The following is a 22,456-nucleotide window of genomic DNA, read 5'->3' on the forward strand; positions in this document are numbered from 1 at the left end:
AATACTGGATTGTTAAATGCCTTTTGTCTTTTATATACGGAACAGGGCCTTAAGCCCTCTATCTTGATTTTTCAGCTTCATCATGCTTTGAGAACACGGTTTGGGTCGCTCTCTTCCTCTACAGATGGGCCCCATTAGAGAAGCTGCTTAAAAACTCAGACAATACAAAATACATTTCCCAATATTACTCTGTACTAATGGCTGATCCTAACCTGAGATTTGCAGCTGCACAAAACCATTGGGCTTCTTTAGATATTCAGTTCACTGATGATTAGACTGGATTTGTGAATATTTATAAAAGCTCTCATAGCTACTAGGAATTTTCATACAAATAACCACGTAATTTCTCCACTCGTTGAATGTGTAAGATGGGATTGCGTGCTTTAGAGGCTGTGGAGTTGAGTGCTTTCCTTCATTGCTTTTTGGTCCTGTCCATTCGTTTCTTCTTTCTAGTTTGCAATGGCTTAATTTTTATCCAATGTTCTGGGTGTCCCTAATATTTTGCATCCTAAAAATTGTCCACAGGTTATTTTTGGCGAATTATCCATTTTTCATATACTAAACCATTGCTACACTTTTTTTTTTTTTGCTGCTAGAAAGACTGGTCTCTTGAGCTGGAAAAATACTTCTCGGCTCACTATAGCCACCTGGCTACAGTTGATCAACAATAGTTTTCCCCTATATAAGCTTACTTTGAGCTGTGAAAGCGACCTCTCCTCCTTTTTGATGAGCTATGGATTGGATGGATATCCAGTCCCCCTTACTCTGGCGTCCTCAGGCTTTGGAGACTAGTCTGTGTGTATTGTTGACATTTTATATTCCTTTCCACATGAATCATGTTCTCACTGGTATATAAGATTTTAAAGCTGTGTTGTCATTTATGTACACCTTGGTTGTAAGACTCCAAAAGCATAGTCTGGTTTAGTTGCAGTTGTAACCTTGGCGCTTTATGTAACAATTTTAATAAACCTATCTTAAAAAAAAATAAAATTAAAAAAATCTATTTGATCCAGAGAAAGATTGGAAGAAAATGCTGTCAGATGAGACCAAAATTCAGATCTTTGGCATTAACTCGACCCGTTTGCGTTTTGGAGGAAGAAAAATGCTCACTATGACCCCAAGTACACGATCTCTACAGTCAAGCATGAAGGTGGAAACATTATGCTTTTGGGTTGTTTCTCTAAAGGTTCAGGCTGACTTTGCCGCATTGAGGGGCCAATGGACTGGGCCATGTATTGTAAACTCTTGGGTGAGAACCTTCTTCCCTCAGCTAGAACACTGAAGATGGGTCCAGCATGACAATTACCCAAAACATCCCACCAAGGCAACAAAGTGGGTGAAGAAGCATTTTAAGGTGGGAGGGAGCTGAAACTTTGAGTTTCCAAGTGATGGCCAAGAAACCTTATCAGGTGTGTGTGTGGATGCAGCATTGGTTTGATGCATCTGGTGCCTGTAACACTGAGAACCAAGTGATCGAGCACTGCCAATCGCTCGGTTCTTGCAGCGCCTTAAGCAGAGAGCTGTTGACTGTCAGTAACCAACTACAAGAAACTTCTTGGCTCTTTGCTTGCCAACTAGGGTTTTTCCAAGCAAAACTTATATTTTACTCACTGAACTGCAACTCCATTTATAACGGGTTATTTTTGGCTGATCTGTCTCATTTAAAACAAACCTATGATAAAAAAAGAGACCTGTTATTTTTTTGCAGGGTACCAATTTTTCTCTTTCGTTCATAGACGGACACAGCCTTCATTGACCTTAGGGTTATGCTTCTTCCTACCAGGAGATTTAGGCAGAATTCTACAGCACTTAAGGTGTTAAAACCTTTCCTTCATGCCGCTCCTCCCAGGGGGGGTGGCTCCCCCAGGCATAACCCACACCCTGCTCTAGCAGCCTCAGTTTGTTTTCTGCCTAACGACAGGAGAGTCAGGCTCTCTCTGGAGTCCTGGACTCTGGAGTTTTTATTCTTGAGATTTTTCTTATTTTTGTTCCTGCATTTTTAAATCCTGCGATTCTTCTATCAACAGCCGACTGGGTGACAGGCTGGGTCCTCGACCCTTGTAGTCCCCCAGGTTCGGCCTTCGAGCGTGTGCCGGCCCTTAGATCAGCTTTGGGACGTCCACGACAGGCCCCCGTTGCGCCAGGGGCGGCCGGGGAACTTCGGTTCTAGGGCACACATGACCGGTCTTTTATGGCCTTGTCACAGTGTGTCTGGCCGACAGCCATGCCGTTCGCGGACGTTGGTTCCGTCTGGGATACCTCCAGCCGGGTAGTCGCAGGACAGGTAAGTAGTGGCCCCTTACTCAGGTAAGTGATCTGGCTGGAATGTTTCCCTGCTTTCCTCTCTCCTTTATTCCTCTCCCTCCTTCCCTTTTTGGGTGACGGCTGTAGCTGGGGCTGTGTGTCACTGCAGGGGACTGTGGTGTTCACTTCTGGAATGTTTACTGTGTGGTGTTTTTTTGTGTGACAGTTTGGGTACACTGTCTTTTTTTAAATCTGCGCCATGGCGGCCATTTTGTCGGAGCCGCGCCTTATATTGATCGGCAGCCATTTTCTTGTGGTCAGCGCTGTTTTTTTCAGCTTTCGGCGGCCATTTTGCCTTTTTGCTTGGCCTCTTGTGACGGTTTCTGCGGTGGAAAAAGACCGAATCCGTCTGAGGGGACAGACGCATCGCTGCAGGTTTCTATCGCCACATCTTGTCCTTCACAGAACCGCGCTGTACCGGGAGGGTGGTGAGTCCCAGGGGCCCCATACTGTTTCTAACGGCCAGGAGGTGACCTGTGGGATTTTTTTCCTGCTTTGGCAGTGGGGGCGACACGGCAGCTGCACTATGGAGCCTGAATCGGGCCCCTCATTCCTTACAATTCCGGAGTTAACCCTTAACGCCCCTTCCCCTGCCACATCTGTTGAGGCGATGTCGGCTGTCCTGGAGTCCTTTCTCACCAGGTTTGAGGCAGCCAGTGCTCGGATGGGGGTAAAAAGCGCCCCCTCCTTGAGCCTGCTTCTGGGGATGTGTCTGACATCCCCAGAAGCAGGAGAAGTCGGCTGACAAGGAATTTGTTGGAGCTCTTATTACTGCGGTGCGTGAGACTCTAAAATTGGAGGATGTGGCGGAGACACCTGCAGTGTCGGTCCCTTTTGGATTCCGCAAGCCGCCACGTACCGCTAAAGTATTCCCCCTGTGTTCCTTATTTGGACAGTATGTTATATAAGGAATGGGATACACCGCAAAAAGTTTTTGCTGTTCCTAAAAGCTTTGCTACCCGTTACCCCCTTGAGGAGGACTTCTTGAAAAAGTGGGTCTCTCCTCCGTCAGTGGACCCTCATGTGTCCAGACTGAGCAAGGCTACTACGTTGCCTGTGGAAGGGGCTCCTGCATTCAAGGACCCCGCTGATAGGAGAGTGGAGGCCGTGACCCGCTCCCTATTCACGGTAGTGGGTTCGGCGGTGAGGCCGGCTCTGGCTGGAGCCCTGGTGGCGCAGACCCTGACTGAAAGGGCGAAGCTCCTACTGCAGGAGCTGGAAGTCCAGGGCGCTTCCGAGTCCTCTAGGGACCTGGCTGAACAAGGGCCATGGATACGATACCTTTGCTTTCCAGGGCTTCCGTCTATGCAGTGGTTCTGCGCCGCCTTGTGTGGCTGAAATGCTGGTCGGCTGACCAGTCCTCTAAAAAGGCTTTGGTGGATTTGCCCTTTTTGGGGCGTCCCTGGATGACATCATAGATGCCACGGGGGGTAAGAGCACGTTGCTCCCACAGCCTGGGAAGGGTAAGAAACCTTGCCGCAAGCAGGGCCCTACCTTTACGACCCATAAGCGTTTTTTTTCGTGTGCCCAGCACTGCGGGAAAAGGTCCGCAAGGTGCAAAAGCCCCTGCTGCAGGGCAAAAGCGCACCTGGTTCAACAAAGCCAACAAGCCTGCTTCCGAATGAAGGTCTGGCCCCGCCCGGGTCTCGGGTGGGGGGACGACTTTGCGGATCAGTGGCAGTCTCTTCTGTCCGACCGTTGGGTTTGCGAGGTGGTTGCCTCGGGGTACAAGATAGTTTCTCTCGTCCCCCAAACAGATTTTTTTCCCTCCAGCTTCCTCCGGATCGTCGGCTAGCCCTGTCCGGGGCTGTCCAGAATCTTCTGGACAGGGGGGTGGTGGTGCCGGTTCCCTCGCAGGAACGGTTTCAGGGGTTCTACTCCAATCTGTTTGTGGTCCCCAAGAAGGGAGGGGTTCGCCCTATCCTGGACCTAAAGGCCCTCAACTCCTTTGTCAAAGTGCAAAGATTCAGGATGGAGTCGGTCCGTTCGATCATTGCGGCCCTCCACCAGGGGGACTTCATGGCGTCCTTGGACATCATGGACGCATACCTGCATGTTCCCATTTGCACAAGACACCGAAGGTATCTGCGCTTTGCGATCGGAGAGGACCACTTTCAATTTGTGGCCCTCCCGTTCGGTCTGGCTTCGGCGCCGCGGGTTTTCACCAAGGTGCTCGCCCCGATCCTGGCCTTGCTGAGGCAGCGAGGGATCGCTATCGTGGGATATTTGGATGACCTTCTCCTGAGAGCTTCTTCAGGCTCACAGTTAGAGGAGGACGTGTCTATCACGTGTCGGACTCTCCGGCTGGCTTCTGAATCTCGAAGTCAGTGTTGGTTCCGTCCCAGAGACTAGAACACCTGGGTCTGGTTTTGGATTCGGGGGAGGCAAGAGTGTTCCTCCCATCGGAAAAACTGGAGACCCTGCAATCTGCAGTGAGACAGTTGTTGTCCCAGAAGTGGTCATCTCTTCGATTATGCATGAGGGTTCTGGGTCTGATGGTAGCCTCCTTCGAGGCGGTTCCGTATGCCCAATTCCACACCAGGGTGCTACAGAAAGATTCTGTCACGTTGGAACAAGGTCCCATCTTCTCTGGATCGCCAGATTCGGTCTTCCCTGGCGTGGTGGCTGACATCTCCGGTGCTTCAGTCTTTTCTTCCGTGCCGCTGGACAGTGGTCACGACGGATGCCAGCCTCTTTGGCTGGGGGGGCGTTTGGGGCACCCAGTCAGCCCAGGGGCGCTGCACTCGGAAGAGTCCCGCCTGCCGATCAATATTCTGGAGCTCCGAGCAATCAAGCTGTGCCTTGCCAGGTGGTCCCTGGAGCTGCAGGGCCGTCCTGTCAGGATCCAGTCCGACAACGCCACGGCCGTGGCGTACGTCAATCATCAGGGCGGCACAAGGAGCTCGGCTGCAGCGACAGAGGTCGCTCACATACTTCGGTGGGCCGAAAGGTCCGTTCCGGCTCTGTCGGCCGTATACATTCCGGGGGTTCAGAATGGGCAAGCAGACTTCCTAAGTCGCACGACTCTGGATCAAGGGGAGTGGTCTCTCCACCCAGAGGTGTTTCAGGTCCTGTGCCAAAAATGGGGCACTCCAGACGTGGACCTTCTGGCGTCCCGTCTCAATCGGAAGGTGCCACAATTCGTGGCCAGGTCAAAAGACCGTGGGCCGACGCGTTGGTGGCTCCCTGGGGTCACTATCACCTGATTTACGCCTTCTCTCCTCTGAAGCTCCTCCCTCGCCTGCTGCACAGGGTGGAAGCCGAAGGGATTCCAACAATCCTGATCGCCCCAGACTGGCCACGTCGCTCTTGGTACGTGGACCTGGTACGTCTGGTGGCAGACGCCCCCTGGCGTCTACCCCTGAGGGAAGATCTCCTGTCTCGGGGTCCGATCTTCCATCCTGCTTTACGGTCTCTGGCTTTAACGGTGTGGCTGTTGAGAGCCAGGTACTGAAGGACCGGGGCTTGTCGGGCCCGGTGATCTCTACCATGCTGCGTGCACGGAAGTCCACTTCTCGGAAAATTTACCATCGTACATGGAAAGCCTATATCTGTGTGAGGAGATGAAGTGGCACCCCCGTACATACGTGGTGTCCCGGATCCTGCTGTTCCTACAGCGGGGAGTGGATCAGGCTCTTGCCTTGAGCACGATCAAGAGTCAGATTTCTGCTCTGGCTGTTTATTTTCAGCGTCCCTTGGCGGTGCACTCCTTGATTCGCACGTTTGTGCAGGGGTTCCGTCATGTGGCCCCTCCGGTGCGCCCTCCACTGCCTTCATGGGACTTGAATTGGGTCCTCTTGGCGCTTCAGCGTGCCCCCTTTGAGGACATTCGGGAGATCCCTTTGCTGACTTTGTCACAGAAGGTGGTCTTTCTGGTAGCTATTACCTCTATCAGACGGGTGTCTGAACTGGCGGCCTTGTCTTGCAAGGCCCCCTACTTGATCATCCATCAGGATAAGGCGGTGCTGCGCCCGCAACCCTCTTTTCTTCCGAAGGTCGTTTCGGCCTTTCACACAACGAGGACATTGTTCTTCCATCCTTATGTCCTCAGCCGAAAAACCAGAAGGAGGCCACTTTACACTCTCTGGATGTGGTTCGGGCCCTTCGAGTTTACTTGTCGGCGACGGCTCCGTTCCGGAAGTCTGACTCGCTGTTCGTGTCAGTGTCCGGTCCCAGTAAGGGCCTGGCAGTCTCGTCGGCCACCATTTCCAGGTGGATCCGACAGGTTGTGCTTCAGGCCTATGCCCTGAAGGGGCGGGCGCTTCCTTTTCGGGTCACGGCGCATTCGACCAGGGTGATTGGGGCCTCCTGGGCTTTCTGACATCAAGCCTCTGTGTTACAGGTGTGTAAGGCTGCGACCTGGTTGTCGGTCCACACTTTTTTTCAAAGTTTTATATGGTGGATGTGAGTGCATCTTCTGATGCCTCCTTCGGCCGCAGGGTGTTACAGGCGACAGTTTAAGGTTGGAGTTCCTCCGTTGAGTAACTCCGGTTTTGTTTGGGGTGTAACCTGTTTTTGCTGTGGTTTTTCCCACCCCTCGAATTTTTTGACACTGCTTGAGGACGTCCCTAAGGTCAATGAAGGCTGTGTCCGTCTATGAACGAAAGAGAAAATAGGATTTTTGTACTCGCCATAAAATCCATTTCTCTGAGTTCATAGACGGACACAGCACCCACCCCTCCTTTGTTTGTACTGCTTGTTACGAACTGAGGCTGCTAGAGCAGGGTGTGGGTTATGCCTGGGGGAGCCACGCCCCCTGGGAGGAGCGGCATGAAGGAAAGGTTTTAACACCTTAAGTGCTGTAGAATTCTGCCTAAATCTCCTGATAGGAAGAAGCATAACCCTAAGGTCAATGAAGGCTGTGTCCGTCTATGAACTCAGAGAAATGGATTTTACGGTGAGTACAAAAATCCTATTTTTTTTCACATAACCTCTTTGGGATCTTCGGGATCTGCATGTTATCTGTCAACAAAATGTATCATGCCATCTGCCTCACTGTGCATGGTATATTGTTCCCTGATATCTCTAAATGACAAGATGCAGGCTGTGATGGAAGTAGTAATTGCAGAATGGTTTCCGGGATAGTAAAATAAAGCTAGTTCAAATTGGCATGCAACACTAGGCCCGGAGTGATTACTTCTATTTGCTTAAATTGTATGTAAACCTTAAAGTAGAACTAAAGGCAAAACTTTTTTTTTTGCATTGCATCTGGAATTAAGTAGGCAGGGCTTACACGTGCTTATGAATTCTGGGCTGTGTTGCATAAAATGGTATGGTAGGAGCATACTATATATGAACGTTTATTTCTCTGGGCTGAATATATGAAATGGTTCTATAGCCCAAATGTGTGTGGGTGTTTTTTTATTTTTTATTTTATGAGATTAGACTTGTTTAAAAAGTTACCTGCTCTGTGAAGTGGTTTTGCGCAGAGCAGCCCAGATCCTCCTCTTCATGGATTTCATACCGGCGCTAATGGCTCCTCCCTCTTACCTTGTGCTTGCTGTGGGGGCACTCAAGCAGACGCACTCCATTCATGCACTGAGACGCCACCACCTCTGTCTCCTAATTGGCTTACTGGCTGTGATTGATAGCAGCGGGAGCCAATGGCTCCCATTTGCTGCCAAAAGTAAATCAGGTGTGCAAGTCCCTGGAGAGGCAAGGCTCTCATGGACATGCTGAACTATGTTGCAGGCAGCATAAAGTTCTCTGTGGCTTCTCCAGATCCTTTCACGTCTGTCACATATGCTCAGGGTGAACCTGCTCTCATCTGTGAGAAGCATGGGGCGCCAGTGGCGGACCTGTCCATTCTGGTGTTCAATGGAAAATGCCAATTGAGCTCCAGTGTCTGGCAGTGAGCACACTAGAGGACGTCAGGCTCTCAGGCCACCCCTGTGAAGTCTGTTTCTGATTGTTTGGTCAGACATTCACACCACTGGCCTTCTGGAGGTCATTTTGTAGGGCTCTGGCTGTGCTCATCCTGTTCCTCCTTGCACAAAGGAGCAGATACCAATCCTTCTGATGGGTTAAGGACCTTCTACGGCTCTGTCCAGCTCTTAGAGTAACTGCCCGTCTCCTGGAATCTCCTCCATGCTCTTGAGATTGTGCTGGGAGACACTGCAAACCTTCTGGCAATGACACTTATTGATGTGCCATCCTGAAGGAGTTGGACTGCCTGTGCAACCTTTTTATAGGGTTCAAGTATCGCCTTGTGATACCAGTAGTGACACTGACCCAAATGAAAAACTAGTGAAACAGTCGGAAAAGTCGGACACCACCTGAAAAAACATTCCTGTTTTGGAGGTCGTCTCATTGTTGCCCATCTAGTGCACCTGTTAATCATTTTCAGTTGCTTTGCTATTAATTGAAATTAACCCCCTCTGTATACACCACTCCCCCTCTGCTACCTAACTGACCAGATCAATATCCCAGAAGTTCTGATTCAAAAGTGTTCCTTTAATTTTTTTTGAGCAGTGTATTTACCGAAGCCCGATCCTGGCTCTGTTCCACCTCACACGGCAGATTGGCAGCGGAAGGCATTGGCTCCCACTGCTGTCAATCAAATGATGTGACGAGGGAGGAGGGCCGAGCTGCGTGGTCTGTTAATAGATGCAGATAGGGTGGCACTCGCCGAAGAGGGGGACCCCAGAAGAGGATCGGGGCTACTCTGTGCAAAACCAATAGGTAAGTATGACCTGCATTGTTATAACAATTTTTTTTTTATTCCAATTTTTAAAGGTCTAAAAAAAAATGGACAGTGCATGTATTCTAGAGCTTTATTAATTTTTTTTTTTTTATTTTGCCTTGACCTACACTTTAAACGGTCTTGCCTTTTTTAAGTACAACACACATGCTCAACAGAACTGTGGTAACCCATATAGGATCAACATCTCATGTCTGATATTTTGAAAAGATGTTGCTGAAATAACCTATTTTTTTTTTTTTTTTTTTGTTACAGTACAAAGGCTAGAACATGTGCTTCACTTATTCTGCGTGGGGCCAACGACTTCATGTGTGATGAAATGGAGCGATCTGTCCATGATGCACTTTGTGTGGTGAAGAGAGTCCTAGAATCCAAGTCTGTGGTACCAGGAGGAGGAGCTGTAGAGGCTGCGCTTTCTATTTATCTTGAGAACTATGCTACTAGCATGGTAAGAATTCTGCCATTGCGTCTTCGTAAAAAGTGTTTTCTTTTCATAAACCTTATTCTAGACCTAATCTTTGCTAAGTGATAATCACTTGCTGGCAATCCTCATCTCCAGTACACATCTGAGCAATGAGTGCAGAGTATATTCTTCTGGCATTCCCTCCCCTTCTCCAGGAACACCTTCACATGGAGGCCACATGCCTAAAAGCCCTGCTTTGTTGGGGAAACAAAGCAATGGCTTCAAAGGAGGATGCATGGATGGGAATATATACTTTAAAAGTGAACTGGTCAAGGGGTACTTTCACTTTGCTGTAATGTGACAGGGTCTAAACAATAAGTTAATTTTTATTTATTTTTTTCACTTCTGTCACACTAAACTTCATTGCCAAATTTAACCACTTGACCTCGAACACATCCAATAATTGTTTTTAAAAGATCAAATTTCTTAAATTTAGGCCTATGTAGTTTCCTACATGGTTTTTGGTAAAATAAAATCCCAATAAACATGTATTTATTCATGTGAACATTATAAAGTCTACAAACAATGTGTGTAAATTATACAATATAGTGTAATGGTGGTCAGCGACTTATAGCGGGACTGCAATATTGCATCGGCCGCTAACTTGTGACACTAATGCAGTGATAAAAAAATCTGCCCTGTCACCGTTCTAATGACATTGGCTTGGAAGGGGTTAACTGCCCCTACAGTTAGAAACTCCTCCCTAGGACACACTTGACCCTTTGACTACCCCATTAAGTTTATATTACTATATTCTATAGTAATCAGTGGCTATTTTAAAGCGGATGTGCCATTAAAAAAAAATATTAAAAGCCAGCAGCTACAAATACTGCAGCTGCTGACTTTTAATATTAGGACACTTACCTGTCCTGGAGTCCAGCGCCGTCCGCAGCAGAGGATGAGCGATCGCTCGTCTCTCTGCTGCTCCCCCCGCCATCCTCAGTGAGGGAACCAGGAAGTGAAGCGCTCCGGCTTCACTACCCGGTTCCCTACGGCGCATGCGCAAGTCACGCTGAGCCCACCGATTGGCTCACACGCTGTGTGCTGGGAGCCGAGTGTTCCCAGCACACAACGGGGGACAGACGGGAAGTCGGGAAAAACCCGTCTTTTGCCCGAGACGTGTGGCCGGAAGTGGGTCTAAAGACAGGTATTTGTATTCTCCCCCCTGAAAGGTGTCAAATGTGACACCGGAGGGGGGGGCTGGTTCCGATCAGCGCAAGTTCCACTTTAGGGTGGAGCTCCGCTTTAAGCTCTGATCGCTGTATCAATGGTTCCGAAAAGTGTCGAGTCGGCTCTGTCCCCTGAAATGTCAGTCCCGCTAAAAACCACAGATCGCCGCCATTGGTAGTTTTAAAAAAATGGTAAAAATGCAATAAATACCCCTATTTTGCAGACACTATATCCTTTTACACAAATTAATATACGCGTGTTTTTTTTTTTTTTTTACCAAAAATATGTAGAATACATATTGGCCTAAACTGATGAATTTTTATATGTATTCTAGCACAAACCATAAACCGCAGAGGTGATCAAATGCCGCCAAAAGAAAGCTCTATTTGTGAGAGTGGGGGGGAGACCTACATTTTGAGTACAGCGTAGCACGATCGAGCAATTGTCATTTAAAGTGCTACAGTGTCGTATCACAAAAGATGGCCTGGTCATTAGGGGGCAAATCGTTCCTGGGCTGAAGTGGTTAAATACTGGGAGGTGCTTTTACTAGGGGACGACATGGATCATAGATTCCTGCCCTCCCTCCTGTCAGATGTTTGGTAACCGTATATACCGTATATATAACTTTATGTGATACTGCGCACAGTGGCAGCCCTGTAGCAGTAAAACTGTTGGTTAAACTAGTTTAAAAAAAAATGCTTCCTTTATGCCAGTTGTGGTACATGGTTTTATATATACTTTTTTTTTTTTTTTCTGTCTTCTAGGGCTCCAGGGAACAATTGGCAATTGCAGAGTTTGCAAGAGCACTTCTGGTTATTCCAAAAACACTAGCAGTAAATGCTGCTCAAGATTCAACTGACCTGGTTGCAAAGCTTCGAGCTTTCCATAATGAGGCCCAGGTCAATCCAGAGCGCAAGAACCTTAAGTGGTAAGGATATAAGCTGAGCTCTGTGCTTATAGAGCTCTGTTAAAACTTGTATTTATGCATGGTGACCTCAGTGCCAGTGCCCAGATGACATGGTATTAAAATATGTTTGCTCCATAAAGAAGTGTGCCTTGTTTTATCTTGTAAAAGAACCAATTCAGTTTTCTCTGGGGCATGCAGCTTCCTAGACTTCCATTGCTCGTTGTGTTCATCAATTGGTAATTTAGGCCTACGTTCTGAAACGTAAAGCTCCTCCCTTCAGGTTGAGAGCTCATTCTACCAGGGGTGTAGGAACCTCCTGGGCTTTTTGCCATCTGGTATCTGTGGCTCAGATTTGTAAGGCTGCTACCTGAACTTCAGTGCATACATTCACACAATTTTTTTATAAAGTGGATGTCCGAGCAGCTGAGAATTTCTTTGGCTGCAGTGTACTGAGGGTGCCATATAAGTTCTGATGGCTATTGTTTGGCAGGGTGTCTGCCTCCCCTCAAGGCTATTGCTCTGAGACATCCCAGTAAGTAATGGCCTCTTTCTGTCCCGTGATGTAGAAAGATAAAATGGGATTTTTCATCATACACTGAATCCCCCTCTTTTGGGGATTCAGTGCTTGCTGCAAAACAGGAGTACTTCCTGTACGGGGGAGGGGTTATATAGTGGATCACTTTCTGTCTAAAGACCTTTGGTCTAACAGTGTCCATTCAACTGCTGGAGATCAAGTATAACCCAGTAAGTAATGAATAGCCTCATTCTGTGTCCTGTGATGTACTCAAAAGGATTTTACAGGCAAGTACGACTTAAAAAATCATTTTATTACTCAATAGAAAAAAGATAACATATCGCATGTTTTAACAGGGAAAATGTACCAATTCTAAAAAATTTTTTTCAATTTGGCAGCAATACATCTCAAACTTGGGACAGGGCCATGTTTACCACGGTGTAGCATCCCTTCTTTTAACACTGTAGATGTCTGGTTACTGTGGAGATCAGTTGCTAGTTTATTTTTTTTGAGGTAGGAATTGGGTCCAGTTCTTGCCTAATGAGATAAGTACTCAACAGTCCTGGCTCGTCTGTCCTATATTTTTTTTTTTTTTTTCAGGATGCACCAAATATTCAATTGGTGGAAGGTCTGGACTGAAGTTAGACCAGTTAAGCACCCAGACTTTTCTATTCTGATGCCATGCTATTTTTATAGATGTAGTATGCAGTTTAGCATCGTTCTGCTAAAATATGCCAGGTCTCTAGATTGGAGCATATGCGGCTCTAAAACCTGGCTATAGCTTTCAACATTGGTGCCTTTCCAGATGTGCATGCTGTCCATTCTATATGCACCCTATTAAGTCTTTTGAACTGAGCGCTGATGACAATCCAGATGGTGGTCCTCTTTACCCCAGAGTACAGGGCATCCATGGTTGTCAAAAAGTAAAATTTCGATTCATCTGACAATATAACGGTTCTCTGCTTTGGCCCAGAGAAGACGACCGTGTTTCTGGATCATATTCAGTTATGGCTTATTTGCATAAGCTTTACCCATCACAGAATCATGCCTAGTTTTAAGATGAGGTAGTTCCAGCTCCTCTCACAGAACAGGAACTATAAGCAATGCAGTGGCCAGCAACTGAGTGCATAGCTGTTGCTTAAACATTTTACAGGTATATTTTCTAGACTACATGTTTTTGTAATAAGTATACATGCTGTTCATCAGCATACAAGGCATGACTTTCGAACCTACTACAGCTTTAAAGTACTGTTTATAAATCCATAATCTGCAAGCATCTTGTATTTTCTTTATTCATGCCACTAATGTTCATGTATATATTTTTTTCCTTTTTAGGATTGGTCTTGACTTGCTTAATGGAAAGCCCCGAGATAACAAACAAGCTGGTGTATTTGAACCCACTGTAGTCAAGACGAAGAGTCTAAAGTTTGCAACAGAGGCTGCAATCACAATCCTGCGCATTGATGACCTGATAAAGTTACACCCAGAGAGTAAAGAAGAAAAGGGAAAGTACCATGAAGCTGTGCAATCTGGTTCAATTGAAGGTTGATTGGTCTTGAACACTTATCTTTGTTTTTGTATTACTGTAATTTATAAACTAGTTACACTTTCATTGTTCATCTTGCACTTGTTGGTCTCTGAAACCAGTCATCTATACAACTAAATAAAAGCAAACTTGCAGTTTACTTCCCTTGTGCCTTTATTTTTCTGGTATATTGATGGTTCCTGTTCTATGCAAGAGTTTAGAAGAGAATAGTTGGATGGTTATTACTAGGGTTGTCCCGATACCACTTTTTTAGGACCGAGTACAAGTACTGATACTTTTTTTTAAGTACTCGCCGATACCGAATACCGATACTTTTTTTTAAATGTCCCCCCACATATGCAGCCATGTCCCCCCACATATGCAGCCATGTCCCCCCACACCTAGATGCCGCCGCCGCATGGGTTAAACAGCGTGCGGGGATTATCACAGCTTTCATTTGAATAGCTGTATTCCCTGCTGCGCCGCGTATAGACACTCCCCCTTGCTTGGGATTGGACAGATCCCGAGCAAGGGAGAGTGTCTATGCGCGGCGGGGAAATACTACAGCTATTCAAATGAAAGCTGTGATATTCCCCGCATGCTGTCTAACCCATGCGGCGGTGTTGCGGTATGCGACGGGGTCGGCGGTGGCATTCGTTGCGGCGGGGGGGGGCGGGGGGGTCTGATTGGGTTGGGACAAGTATTCTATTTAGGTATCGGCTATTTGCGGGAGTACAAGTACTCCCGCAAATACTCGGTATCGGTACCGATACTGGTATCGGGACAACCCTAGTTATTACATTAGTCATGAACATAGCATTTTAGAGACTAGAGAAGCTGACTGCTACTGACATTACCAGTGATTATAATACAGTAATATTCACTGTACTAATGGCAATGTTTGATAAGGGTTTAAAATCTAGGGTGATCAGGGGGTTACATGTGTGCTTAACTGTGTAATGTGTGCTGCTTTTTAATAAAGATCTCTTCCTATGTTCTCTCTGTACAGAGCCCTGTGTTGATTATCAACCGCTCAGTAGGTCCCGGCCATGAATCAGTGGTTGGGACCTGCTGATGGACTCCCACTCTGTACAATCACAGTGAGGGTCGCGCACGGACCCTAAACCCAGGAGTAGGTATGTTTCTTTGCCTGCACCGATCGCCCATCGGCAGTACATTGTGGGTGGGTCTACGGGCCTTAAGTGGTTTAGCAAGGTTAGAGCTTCTGTTTGTCTTGTTTTGGGTCTCCACTTGAAATACTTCTCTATACCCACCGACGCAGAAATTAAAGGAAATCCCACCTTTGGGGTCCATTCACACCTGAGCGTACTGGAATCATCAAACACGGGTCGCAGTTGCGCTGTCATTACTACTTGATGGCATCCCAAACGTGGTGCGCTTTTTGCCTTGATTGTCGAGCGCTAAATCGCACTGCCAAACCTTTCCTGGCAAAAAGCAATCTTTATTTTTTTTGCACTGAAGGTAGGACCATTCAAATTGTGCTGCTCCAAAAATGTGTCGCAAGACAAGTAGAGCAGGTGTCGCTGCAGTATGCTTAGGTGTGATTGGAGCCTTGGAGTTGTCTTCTAAACTTGTGTCAAATTTCCTTGCATCTCTTAAAGTACTTTTGGGGGGCACAGGCATTCAGATAGTTGGGTTGTACTGCTGCCTACAGGAGGTTGGGTAAGCTAGGCCACGTGTTGGTACTCTATCCAGTATGCCTCAGTTCTGTGAAAAAGAAATAACGATGGCTATATAGGGGCGGGGGGTAGGGTTTGCATTCAATGCAAAAATTCAGATGACTGTCTTCTCAATCCTCCGTTGGACATCCTGACTGTCCCACAAGTAGACCAGCAACTGTCTGCAATGTAGGACTAGCTAAAGGTCCAACAACTGACAATGCAGCAATGGTTCCGATGTCTTCACTTTAGTAGCATTGGACCATGTTGCTTGTTCTAAAGCAAAAACCCCTCACTCCTACCTGGAGATCTACTGTATTTGCCGGCGTATAAGACGACCCCCTATTTTTCCAGGAAAATGTTTGGTTTTGGGATATACTCGCCGTATAAGACTACCCCCTTCCTAGTAGTCTTTCTGGAAGCCAGATCTCACGGTGCCATTACATTACATGCCTCCACTGTGCCATTACATGCCTCCACTGTGCCGGCCAAGACTATCTCCCTACCTTACTTTCTTTTCAGATTTTGGCTACCAGACTGCGGGCATCCATGATTCAATAGCCGTGCCTCCTCCTCAGACTGTTCCATGATAGGCGGAACACTAATTTCTTTATCGTTACATCACGGGACACAGAGCGGCATTCATTACTATATGGGTTATATGGAGTACCTTCAGGTGTTGACACTGGCAATCTCAAACAGGAAATGCCCCTCCCTATATAACCCCCTCCCATAGGAGGAGTACCTCAGTTTTTACGCCAGTGTCTTAGGTGTTGGTCATGGTTTAGCTTGCCTCCGCATCCTTGGGATTAGGTGAGCTAACCGGTTCTGTCCAAAGGCCTCAGTGCTAAAGTGGTCAGTAACCGGACCCCAAACTCTTGGGGTATAGCCCATAATGCTTTTCTTTTTAGAGAGCTGGACCCTGGGCCCAGAACTTAGAAACCTTTGGGGGCCTAATGTTTCTGTTGCCAGGGTGCTATATGGGCCCAGGACAGTGGATCCTTCATAGGAACCCAGGGCCTGAAGGTCTAGACAGCCCCACGGAGATGGGGGAAGATTGGGCCTCTTGCTTGGCAAAGTCCTGCGGCATGGAGCAGGTAAGTGAGGGGAAAACTTACGGAACTTGGTTCTTAGCAGGTTTTTTCTGGGGGGTCACAGGGGACATGCCTAAAGTTATGCGCTGCATCTGGCAAACTAGTCACATATCTTTAATGATAGGATGGCTCTATGTGTATTATTCCCCATAAGAAGTGACCTCCCTTGTAGTGTTGGAAAAGCATTGAGTGGGGCCTGTGTGTATGATATGTGTGTGTTCAGAGAGCTGTGCTTACCTGCAAGCCTCCAGGCGGTGCTCCATCGGTTCTTCCTCCTCAGAGCCTGCAAAGCAGGCAGACGCTGACCTCCTCGTGGAGAGGCTCCCTTCCCCCCAACCCCCCCCCCCTGTCGGCGGGCGCGCGCGCATCCCCGTGTTATAGGCGCAATTCGCGCCGTTGAGCTGAGGGGGGAAGGGCGGGTCAGCTGCTTAAGGAAGGGGCGGCCCTTCCTTTTTCGTTTCAGCAGCTCATTCTAAGATTGGAACTGAGGAGGGAAAGACCAGAGCGGCAGCACGGGGCGCCGAGGACACAGTGGCCACAAAAGATATTACAGTCTTCAGAAGACTGTTTTCAAGCCTAGAAATAGGCTGTTCTTTTCCATCTCAATAGTTTTTCTTTGGCAATACTACTTAGGGGGACAAAGTGCTTTTTCTTTCCTGGATTTGAAAAAACGAAAAAAAAAAAAAAAAAAAAGATCATCTAGGGGAGAGGAGGCATTTTTTATCCCCCAAACAGGTGTTTGGACAATTAACTATTTATAGTTCCAAGTACCAATAAGCTAGCAGGTGTACCTCGGTATTGTACCATGGCATCCGGGTCAGAGGGTACAAGAGGTGGGGATTCCCCCAGAGAGTCTGAGGTCTCGGACAAGGTTATGCCGCTGCTTTCCCCAGAAGGAGCCTTGGGGCCATCGGGATCTGGGGCTGGAGCTGGCGCGGGTCAGTCCAACCCTAAGATGGTCACGGACGAGGTATTACTCACCTCTTTAAAAGAGATGGAGAAAAGAATGGGAAAAATGATAGCCACAGCTATGCGGGGCAGTAAGCGGATTAGGTCTCCGTCGCCCGAGCGTGGACCCTCGGAAGAGGAGGTCCTTTCCTCAGGGGAATTGGACGACCTCTTGGACAAGGACCAAGCAGGTTCGGGGATCGAAGACCAGGATACAGAGGAGTCTGGAGCAGTCTCCCAAAGGGAGAGCTGGTGGATTCAAGCCTTAACGGACTTGGTCCATAGTGCATTCAACTTGCCGGTACCAGATCTCCAAGTATCGACGGTTTCAGCTTTGGGCTCACTAAGGGCGCCTCAAAGCAATGCAGTGTTTCCGATCCATCCTCTGCTAGAGGAAGTTATGTTCCAAGACTGGACCAAGCCAGATAGAATCTTTTTACCACCTAAAAGATTCTCTGCATTATATCCTATGGAAGATAAATTTTCCAAGAGATGGGCTACTCCTGCGGTGGACGCAGCCATCTCATGTGTTAACAAATCGTTAACATGCCCTGTTGAAAACATACAGGTATTCAAGGATCCAGTTGATAAACGCTTGGAAGCACTACTTAAGAACTCCACTACTGCAGGGGCAGTAGTGCAGCCAGCTGTGGCTGCGATTGGGGTTGCTCAAGCATTATCGGATCAAATTAAGCAGATGCTTAAACTTATTCCTGCCCAGCAGGCAGAAGAATTTTCGGATGTCCCTAGGGCCATATGCTTTACGGTAGACGCAATTAAGGATTCTATCCAGCAAGCGTCACGTTTATCGTTATCCCTTATCCATATGCGAAGACTCTTATGGTTAAAAAGCTGGGAGGCCGAGCCCCCATGCAAGAAGCTCCTGGTAGGGTTCCCCTTCCATGGAGGACGACTCTTCGGAGAAGACCTAGATAAATACATTCAGACCATTTCAAACGGCAAAAGTACTCTCTTGCCAACAAAGAAGAAGTTTCAGGGGCCTGCGTTTAAACGACAGTGCTCCCCTGGGCAGGGGCCCTCTAATGCCAAACAGTATCGACGGCCTCCTGCAAAAGCAAGCTTCAACAGCAAGTCGCAGGGACAGGCTGCTAGAGGCAGAAAGCAGTGGTTTCGCAAACCAGCAAAACCAGCCCCCAAGTCGACCTTATGAAGGGGCGCCCCCACCCACGAAGGTGGGGGGAAGGCTGCGACTCTTTTCAGAGGTTTGGGAAGCAAGCATTCCCGACAAGTGGGTACGGTCTTCCGTGGCTACGGGCTACAAACTAGACTTCCTAAGGTTTCCTCCTCCTCATTTCCAGGAGTCGAGGATTCCAAACGATCCGGAGAAGGAAGCCGCATTAATGTCGGCATTAAATCATCTACTTTCCCAAGAAGTAATAGTAGAGGTACCAGTCCTGGAACAGGGGATGGGTTTCTACTCCAACCTATTCATCATCCCAAAGTCCAATGGAGATGTCAGGCCAATTTTGGACCTAAAGATGGTAAATACTTACCTAAAGATCCGCTCATTTCGGATGGAGTCCGTGCGGTCAGCGGCTGCCACACTCCAAAAGGACGACTTCATGGCGTCCATAGACATAAAGGATGCCTACCTTCATGTTCCAATTTTTCAGCCACATCAAAGATATCTACGCTTTATGGTGGCTTCGCGTCATTTCCAATTCGTGGCGCTTCCCTTCGGGTTGGCTACGGCCCCCCGGGTGTTCACGAAGGTCCTAGCTCCAATCCTAGCCAAGCTAAGGATCCAAGGGGTCACGATCCTAGCATACCTGGACGACCTCCTAGTCATAGATCACTCGTCTCCCGGCTTGGAGCGAGCAGTGGCCCTCACGGTCCAATACCTCGAGAGGTTCGGCTGGGTCCTAAATCGAGAAAAGTCAGCATTCCAGCCCACAAGGCAGTTGGAATATCTCGGCATGAGGTTAGACACAGAACAACAGAGGGTGTTTCTACCTCTGATGAAGGTCAAAGCCATCAAGGAATTAATCCTACTGGTTCTAAGCAAGAAGGAGCCGACTATTCGCCTATGTATGAGGTTACTAGGCAAGATGGTGGCCACATTCGAGGCGGTGCCGTACGCCCAGAGCCACACTCGCATCCTGCAGGCAGCCATCCTGTCAGCAGGGAGCAGAAGGCCACAGGCCTTGGATATCCCGTTGCCGCTCTCATCAAGAGTCCGACAAAGTCTGTGTTGGTGGTTAGACCCTCAGAATCTACTGAAGGGGAAGTCTTTCAGCCCAGTGGCTTGGAAGATAGTGACCACAGACGCCAGCCTGACGGGCTGGGGAGCAATTTTGGATGGTTGCACTCACCAAGGTACTTGGGCAAAGCCAGAGAGGCAGTTGCCCATCAACATCTTGGAGCTCAGAGCTGCTCGACTAGCCCTCAGGGCTTGGACGTCAAAATTACAGGGGTTCCCGGTGAGAATTCAATCAGACAATGCCACGGCTGTGGCATACATAAATCACCAAGGGGGAACCAGGAGTCAAGCCGCTCAGAGAGAGGTGAGCTTGATTCTCCTATGGGCAGAGGCTCATGTGCCCTGCATATCGGCAATATTCATTCCAGGAGTGGACAACTTTCAGACGGACTTCTTAAGCCGCCAGACTCTATTGCCGGGGGAATGGTCTCTGCATCCACAAATCTTTCAAGCACTCTGCCAAAGATGGGGAGTGCCGGACGTGGATGTCATGGCATCGAGACTCAACAAGAAGCTAGACAGGTTCATATCCTGCTCAAGGGATCCGATGGCCTGCGGAACCGATGCGCTGGTTTGCCCTTGGCATCAGTTCAAACTTCTTTATGTTTTTCCCCCGCTCCAGTTACTACCCCGCCTGCTGAGCAGGATCAGGGTGGAGCACATACCAGTCATTCTGGTAGCTCCAGCATGGCCCAGAAGGGCATGGTACTCACTAATCCTAAAGATGGTAGTAGGAGACCCTTGGACTCTTCCTCTACGGCCAGACCTGCTATCGCAAGGTCCGATCCTCCACCCTGCCTTACGGCATCTAAATTTGACGGCCTGGAAGCTGAATCCCTGATTCTCAGGGGTAGAGGTCTGTCTCAGAAGGTAATCTCTACCCTAATCAGAGCCAGGAAACCGGTCTCTAGGGTGATTTATTACAGGGTCTGGAAGGCCTATGTAGGCTGGTGTGAGTCCAAGCTATGGCTTTCTCGCAAGTTTACCATCGATAGAGTTTTAAGTTTTCTCCAGCTAGGACTGGATAAGGGATTGGCATTAAGCATAATCAAAGGACAGATTTCAGCTCTGTCAGTGTGGTTTCAGCGGCCGCTGGCCACCCACTCGCTGGTTAAGACCTTCCTTCAAGGGGTCTTACATATTAAACCTCCAGTTAAATCCCCGCTTTGTCTGTGGGATTTAAATCTTGTTCTGTCAAGTTTGCAGAAACAACCGTTTGAGCCGTTGGCTGAAATTCCTTTGGTTTTACTGACATGGAAGTTAGTATTTTTGGTCGCCATAGTTTCCGCAAGAAGAGTATCGGAACTGGCGGCCTTATCCTGTAAGGAACCATATCTTATTTTTCATAAGGACAAGGTCGTTCTCCGCCCTCATCCTTCCTTCCTACCGAAGGTTATATCCAGTTTTCATCTAAACCAGGATTTGGTATTACCATCCTTCTTCCCTAAACCTACTTCCAGAAAGGAAGGGTTGCTGCATACCTTGGATATTGTCAGGGCCATGAAGGCCTATCTTAAAGCTACAGAGAAGATCCGGAAAACGGATGTGTTGTTCATTTTACCGGATGGGCCCAAGAAAGGGCAGGCAGCTGCAAAGTCCACCATCTCTAGGTGGATTAAGCAGTTAATCACTCAGGCCTACGGCTTGAAGGGGTTGCCTCCTCCAGTATCATTAAAGGCTCATTCTACTAGGGCCATGGGCGCCTCCTGGGCAGCACATCACCAGATCTCTATGGCTCAAGTTTGCAAGGCGGCAACCTGGTCTTCTGTCCACACGTTTACAAAATTCTACCAGTTGGACGTAAGAAGGAATACTGATACAGCCTTTGGGCAGGCAGTGCTGCAGGCTGCAGTTTGAGACCCTCGGATGCCGGGGGCTCCTCTTTTTTGAGTTAAATTTAAAATTTAAAATTATTTTTCTCAACTAAGTTGGATTTATTATGATTTGAGTATATCTCTAAATTAAATCCTTTTGTCTTGGAGATGTTCTCCCTCCCCTCATTGTAAGCATTGCTTTGGGACATCCCATATAGTAATGAATGCCGCTCTGTGTCCCGTGATGTAACGATAAAGAAAAAGAGATTTTTAATACAGCTTACCTGTAAAATCTTTTTCTTGGAGTACATCACGGGACACAGAGCTCCCACCCCTCTTTGGGGACCATTTTGGGAGGCATACTGCTTGCTACAAAACTGAGGTACTCCTCCTATGGGAGGGGGTTATATAGGGAGGGGCATTTCCTGTTTGAGATTGCCAGTGTCAACACCTGAAGGTACTCCATATAACCCATATAGTAATGAATGCCGCTCTGTGTCCCGTGATGTACTCCAAGAAAAAGATTTTACAGGTAAGCTGTATTAAAAATCTCTTTTTCTCTAGTCTTCTTCCAGGACAGCCTCTTGAGACCTTGGGCTCCTCCCTCCGGGACAGGAAACACGTACACCCTTTTCTTTAAAGGGCGGTCCTCCAGGTCTCCTCCTCAGTTATTGTGTTTCCTGCCAGAAGGGAAGGAGCACGTTTTTCTAAGGGACTTTTAAATACTGTTTTTTTCCCTCTCTGCCTGGTACCTCTCTGCTCCTGTTAGGAAGAGAAGGTCACCGATTCCTCTGCCGTCTGATGCTCAGAGAGAGTGGGAACCCTTGATGGCGGCATCCCCCCCCCTACTTTCCCCAGTACCCATGTGCGTTCAGGCTTCTGTCCGGAGGCCAGCGCGGTACAGCAGGGATGGCGGCGAGAGACGCTGGCTTGGCCATGCCGCTCTGCACTGCAGACTTCCTCCTTCCGGAGCGGTGCTGAGCGGCGGGGCGGATGCGTTCCAAAGGGCGGAAGTGCGTCACCGGAACAGCGTCATCAAGGGGCGCCGTCGAAAGTTGGTCCCATTCGATTCAGGCGCGGCAGTGGAACGAAGGCACATGGAGCGGTGTGTTACAAG

The 22,456-nt window shown here is 48.1% G+C and overlaps 1 protein-coding gene across 1 annotated transcript in view; it reads left to right on the plus strand.

Annotated features, from left to right (window-relative positions):
* The window catches only part of TCP1 (t-complex 1), a 38,279-nt gene extending 24,536 nt beyond the window's left edge, over positions 1-13,743 (plus strand). Inside the window, exons 10-12 of the mRNA XM_040350934.1 lie at positions 9,260-9,452; positions 11,402-11,565; positions 13,394-13,743. Coding sequence (XP_040206868.1) covers positions 9,260-9,452; positions 11,402-11,565; positions 13,394-13,607 — 571 coding nt within the window. The 3' untranslated portion in view covers positions 13,608-13,743. The remainder of the gene's footprint in view (positions 1-9,259; positions 9,453-11,401; positions 11,566-13,393) is intronic.
* Positions 13,744-22,456: the final 8,713 nt, after the last annotated feature.

Source organism: Rana temporaria, chromosome 4, assembly GCF_905171775.1.
Source record: "Rana temporaria chromosome 4, aRanTem1.1, whole genome shotgun sequence".
In the NCBI taxonomy this organism is placed as follows: domain Eukaryota; kingdom Metazoa; phylum Chordata; class Amphibia; order Anura; family Ranidae; genus Rana; species Rana temporaria.